The 10,000-nt window shown below is 38.8% G+C and overlaps 1 protein-coding gene across 2 annotated transcripts in view; it reads right to left on the minus strand.

Moving 5' to 3' along the window:
- Positions 1-10,000, minus strand: part of dachs (unconventional myosin-IXb-like dachs) — a 195,611-nt gene that overhangs the window by 45,712 nt on the left and 139,899 nt on the right. For both annotated transcript variants that reach the window (XM_076202720.1, XM_076202719.1), the window contains exon 3: positions 1,048-1,181. In XM_076202720.1, coding sequence (XP_076058835.1) covers positions 1,048-1,181 — 134 coding nt within the window. The remainder of the gene's footprint in view (positions 1-1,047; positions 1,182-10,000) is intronic.

A 10,000-nucleotide genomic window follows, 5' to 3' on the forward strand; every position in this document is an offset into this window, starting at 1 on the left:
CTCCACCGAATATACTGAGTAAGGTGACACCAAAGAAATATCTCACCAGAAACCAGTTGGCAGAGAGGTGAGATTACTGCCAAAATTCTTTCAGAGCAAAAAAGAATTGAAAAAAAAAACGGGCGTTCCTGTTAGATCATCGTCTCCTATAGGTCCAACCGCATTGGCTTGTGTGCTTACGAGTAGTGTGCCACCGAATGTGAGTAAGCACTGTCCAAACAGATCCAAGTCTTGAACAATAAATAGCATGAAGAAGATGAAGATCTATATTTACAACGTAAGAGCTCTCTCAGAAGACTACAGGCTGAAGAGTTTAATGAAAGAAGTAAATAACATCAAGTGGGACATCGTGGGACTGAAAGAAGTCCGAAGAGCGAAAGAAAACCTAATACAGTTACAAGATAGTCACCACCTGCTCTACAATAGAGGTAAGGAAAAAGAGGTAGTGGAGTAGGATTCTTGATAAACCGAGAGGTTGCTGATAACGTAGTCAAATTTAGAATTTTACCAGACAGGGTGGCTTGGATTGTGATTAGGCTGTATAAAAGGTACACTCTAAAAATAGTTTTATGCACCGACTTCACAGAGTTCAGACGATGAAATTGAGTCCTATGATGATTTAAGTCAGGTAATGGATCAAAGAAAAGTAAGTACACGTTGGTAATAGGCGATTTTAATGCTAAAGTGGGGAAGAAGATGGGAGATGAGTCGTGCATTGGGAAGTTTGGAGTAGGTAAATGAATGACAGAGGCGAGATGCTAGTCAATTTTGCAGAGAACAACATGAGGATAACGGACACTTTCTTCCAAAAGCGTGTAGGACGTAAATAGAACTGGAGAAGTCCAAATGGAACAACAAAGAACAGAGTTCATATTAGGAGATGAGAGCAAGAGTGTTAACAATGTTATGGTCATAAATAAAGTCAACATAGGTAGTGACCACAACATGGTAGGTTGCACCGAGAAGAGGAAACTTAGGAAGACTGCGTCTACAAGGGGATTGGACGAGACGACTACAGAAGATCAAAGTCTACTGAGGATTACTTACGAAATACTGTGAGGAGCAGAATCTCGCATGAAGGGTCTTAAGCACAGCATCCTCCGTGAGTGGACCGGCCAGGTGGATTAAATCTTCCACCCCTTGGACTCCGCCAGCCATACCACCCTTCAGTCCAGGGGCATCTGCAAAAGACACAAATACACTGATGAGAATGGGGCAAAAGACATGGATATGAGAAGGTAAATAAATCAAATCATAAATAGATGACAAGGTAAACAAGCCCAGGGGCATTAGTAAATAGATAAGAATAAATCATCTGCGGAAGACATGAATATGAAAAGATAAATACATCAAATTATAGATAGATGAGATGGTAAATATACCTAGGGGCATTTGCAAAAGACACAAATATTAGAAGGCGAATAAACAAAACTTTAAAATAGTTGAAAAGGCATCTGCAAAAGACACAAATAAGTAGATGAGAAGGTAAATAAAGGTAAATTGATAAATAGGTAATGAATAATTCAATGATTAAATAAAAATAAATGAATAAATAAGGAAATAAATCAATCAAATTAAAATGTAGATAAATAAATAAGTGAATGTACAATGAAAAATAATTAACAATAAATACGAGTGAATAAATCAATACAAACAAGTAAACAAGTTATTCATCAGGGAAATTAATATATTAAGACAAATAAAGAATGAGTGAATACATGAAAAAATAATGAAGACAGAATTATATGTAGTAAACAGTTGAACAAATAAGCGGATAAATGAAAAAAATAGATTCACAAATAACCAAAGGGAAGTCAAACAAATAAATAAACATTATAATAAAAATATTCAATGGAAATAGGCACGCTACGGCAGGTACATAAATTTCAAAATATATTTAATTAAAAACAAACTAAATTTCATATCGGGTGATAATTTCACCTCCACCCCCCTTTCCTGCCAGGTGGCACTTTCACCTCAAGTCCCAGGCTGCCATCAGGCGATTTTATTCATTCCCATTATGCATACACCCTCCCTCAGCAACAATGGGTTTACGTTATATCAATATCCTCGCCGCACACAAACTACCCAAGACTTAAACAAGAGAAGGTCTGCTCACGTGACCTTGTCTGACGTCATGTCGATCCTGACGCCTTTCATTGGTTCTTGAGCTCAACTAACCCACCCTCCGGGTAGCCTAGGACGCTCTGATTGGCTGGCAAACGCATCGATGTGACGCCACACACTAACTTGGCGAATTGTTATTCAGTAATGTGCAGACCATCTCTAGAGCAATCCCAACAAAGTTGACAACATTTATGTTGTAGTTTCAACCCTTTTGCTGGTACTTAAGACTTAAATGTCCTTCTGGCTGCCACCAGGTCATTTTATTCAGCTGAGAGAACCCACCATTCCACCCTCCATCTACTATGCAGCGGAGGAATAAAAAATAAATAGACGAAATTGTAAATTTGTTCTCAAGAATACTGTCATCGCTCCAGATCAACATGTAATATACATTTCTACACAATGGCTGTACTACAATAATAGGAATTTCTGATTAATGAAACTATTAGTTCAGGGTGACCCAAAAGTCACTGAGGTTATTAACGTAATGCATAATGTATTGATAAAAAAAGAAGTAATACAAACTAATGTACATTTTCTCTTCTATATTACATTAAAATTCCATAATTGTAACAATGAGGTAGTTATTATAAAAAAAAAAAAAACTCAGTGATTTTTGGGCCACCCTGTACAACCGTATCAAGAGGCTGCATTAGTGAACGGTGAAAATTTTTTGAAAAAAAAAAAACTCTACGAAGCATCCAAACCAGCAAAATATATAATTTAAAAAGCCTATGTGTAAATACATAAAACGTAAACGTGACACAATATATGACAGACGACTGAGTAGAATTGTAGACATAGAAAAGATAAGATCATGGAATCAAAAGATTAGGGAACTAAAGAAAGAAATCGTGCACCTAAAGAATGAGTACAACGAAACCTACAAAGAAATGAGGGACTTAAAGATAGAAAACGCGGAAATAAATAGCGAGGTAAGCGAATTAAAAAAAAAAAAAAAAGTAGCAAGTGAAAACAAAAAGATGAAAAACAAAAATACCATCAATAATGAGACCTTAAAAAGAGATGTGAATGAACAAATTAAGGTAGTGACCGAGAAGGTTGAACGAAATATAAGAGAGGAAGATTTACAGAAAATCAGAAAGGAATAAAAAAGGACCAAGAAAACTAAAGCATAGCTTTCAAAGAAATTATCCAACAACAAATGCAGGAAAATTCAAAGGACACAGTTATTCAATTAAAGAAAGAAAATTAGGTTATAGACACAGTAGACAAAAAAAGTGCATAGTAGTATATGGTATAAAGGAAAAACATAACTCAGTTAGGTACTTGAAAGAGAAAAGAAAGAAATAGCAAGAATTTTTCTGGAAGCAGTGCAAAACGAAGGGCAAGAAATAGAAAAGGAAATAGAAGTGCATAGGATGGGGCAATACTCAAAAGAAAAAATCGACCTCTAAAGATCAAATTAAGGTCACAAATGGTAGCGGAAGTATTAGCAAAAGCAGAAAGGTTAGCAAAGAGTGAAAACTATAAAATTATATGGATAAAAAAGAAATGAACGATGAGGGAAAAGAGAGAAGAGACTAAAAAAACGAGAAAAGAATGGAGATCGAAAAGGAGTTCTATTGGGAAGTACCAGACATGAGGTTGGGAAAATGGTACATTAAAGAAACGAAAAGAACAGAGAACGAGATAGAGAAGGTAAAAATAAAAGTGACGTACTAACATAGACGGTTTGATCTCAGGACTAAATAAACTAAATAATTATCTGCCAGAAAAGTATATAATGGGAATTGTGGAGACGAAATTAAGAGGTCCACTACCACCAAATACTGCTAGACATGGACAATATATAATCACTGGATGAAAAACAGAGATGAAACACAGGGTGGAGGCCTCAGTCATGTTATTGACTAAGAACTTAAATTTGAAGAAAAATGTAAGGACCAACCAAAATTATTCTATAGATATGTGAACAGTAAACTAAAAAACAAACAAGAAATAGCAAGATTACGCCAAGGGAATACAGAATACACAGGAGATATAGAAATGGCTGAAGTCATGAACAAACACGTCAAGTCTGTGTTCCCTAGAGAAAAAATGAAATGAGATCCAGTCCATCTCTCTCTCTCTCTCTCTCTCTCTCTCTCTCTCTCTCTCTCTCTCTCTCTCTCTCTCTCTCTCTCTCTCTCTCTCTCTCTCTCTCTCTCTCTAGGGTGACGAGGAAATGCAAGCGGGTAATGCCTATTGAAAGTGGAAATGAGAGAGGAAATGTCCTCAACGGAAGGCACCACCACCTCGATTCATCAATAAAAGAGAGAGAGAGAGAGAGAGAGAGAGAGAGAGAGAGAGAGAGAGAGAGAGAGAGAGAGAGAGAGAGAGAGAGAGAGTCGTCATCGGAAGCATGCTGGTCTCCCATTCGTTTAGTTGCGAGTTCGAATCCCGCACTCCTCTACGAGCCCTGTTGCATTGACTGTGTGTTATCTGCCCCCAACAGTCCCCAAAACACATCATAGGACAAAGGTGACGGCTTCGGCAGCAGCTACTCAGCGCCTCCTGGTGTAGCCTCCTCACCCTATCAACTCTTCTCACAACTATACAAGAGTTACACATCTGTTCTGCCGCCTGGTGATTTTATTCACCCAACGGAAACCACCTCCAAGATTCCATGGCCTACCTAGATCAACCGTATTGGTATTTAGAATCTAAGTACATGTGACCTGGTTGGGATTTTATTCAAAAGAAACCTAACCTAACCTAACCTAACCTAGCCTAAAACACCTTTCACGGTCACTTGTGATTCGTGTCTTTGATCTGCCTGTCACCAGGCGATTTTATCCAAAAGGGGGACTTCCCTGCTCGGCAAAGATGGGGAAACCGTCCGACGATGAGACCGAAGAAGAAGAGACAACTTTGACCAGCGGGGAACCCCACGACTTGGGACATCCCCACCTCTCCACCTTCCTACCCCACTCCTTCCCCCCCCCCCAAACAAGCGGGTGACCTACTTCATCCCACTCCCTCCCAGGGAGGACCGAGGATAACCCCGTTCCCCAACTTGTTCTACCAGGGAAGAAGCGTCCCAACCTCGCCCCCATGAAAAAATGCATTAACTTAAAAACTCTCGCCTTCTTATTTCATAAGGGCTACTTCACAACGGGGCCCACTCACTCTTCCCTCTTCTTTAGATATCTTTGAGTAAAAGAGTGCAAATGGCTGAGTCACTGAAGTCTAGGAACAAGAACGATGGTGAACATCGAATCGGCAGAAAAGAAAAATCTTATGATTTTTTTTCTTTAGCATTAAAAAAATTCTTATATCATTAAGATCGTTTCACATCCTTTCTTGCGTTCTTAGGAATATTTTGTATACTTCTTATTTCCGTTTGTTTCATAAGTCCCGAAGTAAACATTTCATTTCATCTTTGTGAAAAAAAAAAAATCACAATGATAAAAAACCTACACGTGTGTGCATATATATATATATATATATATATATGTGTGTGTGTGTGTGTGTGTGTGTGTGTGTGTGTGTGTGTAAATCTGCACGCGCATGTCTACCTATCATCGACAATACCTGATTATAGTTTGCGATTTTTCAATTACCCAGCAACACGAATCTTGTTTCCATTTCGCTTAAAGACCTTCAGAAGCCACAATGGGGAAAATTGTTCTCCTTCATCACACACACGCACACGCACGCACGCACACACACACACACACACACACACACACACACACACACACACACACACACACACACATATATATATATATATGTGTGTGTGTGTGTGTGTGTGTGTGTGTGTGTGTGTGTGTGTGTGTGTGTGTGTGTGTGTGTGTGTGTGTGTGTGTGTGTGTACATGCTCTAGGTCCACCAGCAAACCTTATTTTAACTATTGAAACAAATGTGTGTGTGTGTGTGTGTGTGTGTGTGTGTGTGTGTGTGTGTGTGTGTGTGTGTGTGTGTGTGTGTGTGTGTGTGTGTGTGTGTGTGTGCTTTCGCGTGTGCGTGTGAGTGAGAAACACACGGAGAGAGAGAGAGAGAGAGAGAGAGAGAGAGAGAGAGAGAGAGAGAGAGAGAGAGAGAGAGAGAGAGAGAGATCAAACACAAACACAAACATGCCAAGACAATAGCGCGCGCACAAAGACGTAGCCAACACATCTATGAAAATGCATGCATATAGAAAAATCTTACAAATGCAAATCTTCACAGAACCGGATACCCAGAGCTCCAGAGTTAAAAATTTCAAGCAAAAGAGCGTCTGTCTGAACTGAACTAAGGAGAAAGAAAAAGAGATTAATTTAGAGTTGGTAAGCCACAAGTAGGTAATCTAGGAAGTCCGAAGCACACGCACACGTAAGCATCAACGACACATGCGCATGCAAACATTCATGCACACACATGCACTCAGACGCACAATCAAATGCGCGCAAGCATGCACGCACACATCCACATGCACGCATTTATGTACATGCGAAAGCGCACACACACACAAACAAACACACACACAAACAAACACACGCGCACACAAAATACGCACATATACGTGCACACACACGCACACAAACACACATGCATAAATTCCTACATAAAGACATATATATGCATAAGCATACGTATATTATATATGCATATGTATAGGCATGTGCATATGCACTTCTTCCTCTTCTTCTTCTTTTTCTTCTTCTTCTTATGATGATGATAATGATGATGATAATGATGTGATAATAAAGATAACAATAATAAAGATGATAATAAAATTATAATGATAAAAATGATAATAAAATAATAATAAAAATGATAATAAAAATGATAATAATAAAATTATAATAATAAAAAGATAATAATAGAAATTATAATTATAAAAATGATAATTATAAAAATGATAATAATAAAGATGATAATAATAAAGATGATGATGATGATGATGATGATGATAATGGTGATGATGATAATGGTGATGATGATGATGATGATGATGATGATGAAGATGATGATCTATATATTAATACGCTTGTACCTATGTGTGTCACGCAGGATCAGAACCCAGTGTTATAGTTCAGTTTTTATTTAGCAGTATTCAAACTTCCATACAAGTTTAATCATAGGTTACATGAAGATAATCAAACGTGTGACGTCATGTCGAGTTTCTTTCTGAGCTCCTGACAGAACCTCACGAAAATAAGTAGATAAACAAATAAAAAATAAATAAATAGTATTCAGATGTCTATACAAGTTTAATCATAGATTACATGAAGATAATCAAACGTCTATAACAGTTTATTGTGACATGACATAAACTATTCATTTTTTTATTGCCTTCATGATTGACCTAACGAGAAAGAGAGAGAGAGAGAGAGAGACGACTCGAGAGTCCGCTGCGCATTCCGCGCTTCCAAAGGGTAACGTGTGACGTCATATCGCGTTGCTTTCTGAGCTCCTGACAGAACCTAACGAAAATAAGTAGATAAATACATAAACAGATAAATAAATCAACAAATGAATAAACAGGGTTTTGATGGTAATAATAATAATAATAATAATAATAATAATAATAATAATAATAATGATAATAATAATAATAACAATAATAACAATAATAATACATATACCAACTAATTCCCCCCCCTTACATAGGAGATAGCCAAAAACAAAGGTATAAATCCACTCCCACCCATTTCATCCCCACATACTCCACTCCCATTCACCACACCTCCCTCCCTCTTTTCTTGGCTGCTTGATGACGGGTCATCCCTGGGTCAGAGGCAATGTAGCAAGACACAGCACATCCACAGCAAGGCCGCTTCTTTTAATCGGCGACCCCACCTCTCCGTCCCCTCATGCAGAAAAAGAAAAGACGTGGAGAAATTCTTTCCGGCCGCGTCAAAATATCATTCACACATACTCCCTCACCCCCATCCCCACCCACTCCCATGCATCACACCATCATCCATACAGAACCATTCTCTAATCACCTCTATCTGTTGTCTTCTCCCTTTCTTCAACAGACATTCCCCCTCTTTCCCAATACCCCTTTTACCCCGTTCATCCATCCATCTCATCCTTGGTCGACCATTCATGTTAACTCCCTCCACCTCTGCCTTCCACACCTCTTTTACTAATCATTCTTCACTCATTCTTTCCATGTGTCCAAACCATCCCAACATTTTCATCAACCCCATCTTCCAACTCCCTTTCCAATCCCGCTCTCCTCCTCAACTCCTCGTTTCTCACTCTATCCAGCCTAGTAACCCCTACCGTACTTCTCAGGCATTTCATCTCAAACTCATTTAAACTCTTCCTCTATTATGTTTCATGTTTCTGCCCAGTACAGCCATACAGTGCTGTCGGCACAATCACTCCTTTATACAATCTCGTCTTAGCATCCATTCCCAAATGTCTATTTCTCATTACACATTTTAATCTCCCAAATCATTTTCTTGGTTTTCTCAATCTACATTCTACCTCCACATCCACTCTTCCCTTTCCCACCACATTCGTACCCAAGTACCTAAAACTATCCACTTCTTCCAGTCTCTCTCCCTTAATATTCATTTCCAATTTGATGCCATCCTCTCCCATTATGCATCTCATCACCTTATTTTTACCCATTTATCTTCAACTCCCTTCTTTCGCACACCTTCCAAAACTCCGTCACTAACCTCCCTCTGATCCTACCACAAGCGCAGTGTCGTCAGCAAATAATAACTGGCTTATCTCCCACTTTTCTTCACTTTTTTTAACCATCTCCAATTCCCGGCCCATTACCCTTGCGTTTACCTCTTGCATCACCCCCATTCATGTATAAATTGAACAGGCGACATAACACATCTCTGGCGAAGCCCTACCCTTACCTCAAACCACTCACTCTCTCCATTTCTAATTCTAACACAGGCTCTACTACACTCGTAAAAAAATCTTGACTGCTTTTAACAGCTTTCCTCCTATCCCATATATTTGCAATACCTCCCACAGTGCCTTCCTGTCTACCCTGTCATAAGCATTTTCCAAATCCATAAAGGCCTATAAAATAGCATTACGTTTCCTAAAGCTTTCTTATATATCTGCCTTACCACAAATATCTGATCCACGCAACCCCTACCTGTCCTAAACCCACACTATTCCTCACCAATTACCCCCTCTGTTTCTCTCCTAATCCTCTCAATCAAGACCCTCCCATAAGCCTTCCCAACTACACTCAATAAAATGATCCCTCTGAAACTACTACACTCACAATTGTCCCCCTTTCCTTTGTTAAGTGGAACTATACAGACATTCCTCCAGTCCTTCGGCACTCTACCCTCTTTTAGATAAACATTAAACAGCCTCACCAGCCATTCCACAATCACTGTACCTCCCTTTTTTTTTTTTGACATTCCGCATGACACCCATCCAACCCAGGTGCCTTACCTGCTCTCATCATTTTGATAACTGCTTTCATCTCATCTTTATTTCTCCTCCATTTTCCTCATTCATCACTGTCATTTTCTTAACTTTTCCCACTCCAACTACCTTTCCCTCCCTATCCTCCTTCACATTTAGCAACTCCCTAAAATACTCTGCCCATCTTCCTCTTACTGCCGTCTCTTCCATTATCATCTCTCTATCTGCACCTTTTACCTTTTCTTCTCTACTTGATTCGCCCTCTCTTCCTTTTTTAATTTCCTTCCAAAACATCTTTTATTACCTTAAAAAAATTCTGTCATACCCTTATACCATTTCACATCTGCTTTCCTCTTTTCCTCCTTTACTTTATGCTTTACTTCTCTTTTCTTTATACCTCTCATATGATTCCCTCGTCCTATTTTGTAACCACTCTGTGAATGCCCGTTTCTTCTCTTCTACAGTATTCTTTGCTTCATCATTCCACCACTCACTACCCTTCTATTTCCTCCCGTCCTCGTTGTTC

The sequence above is a fragment of the Oratosquilla oratoria genome, chromosome 19, assembly GCF_046742065.1.
Source record: "Oratosquilla oratoria isolate Oo_2021 chromosome 19, ASM4674206v1, whole genome shotgun sequence".
NCBI lineage: Eukaryota > Metazoa > Arthropoda > Malacostraca > Stomatopoda > Squillidae > Oratosquilla > Oratosquilla oratoria.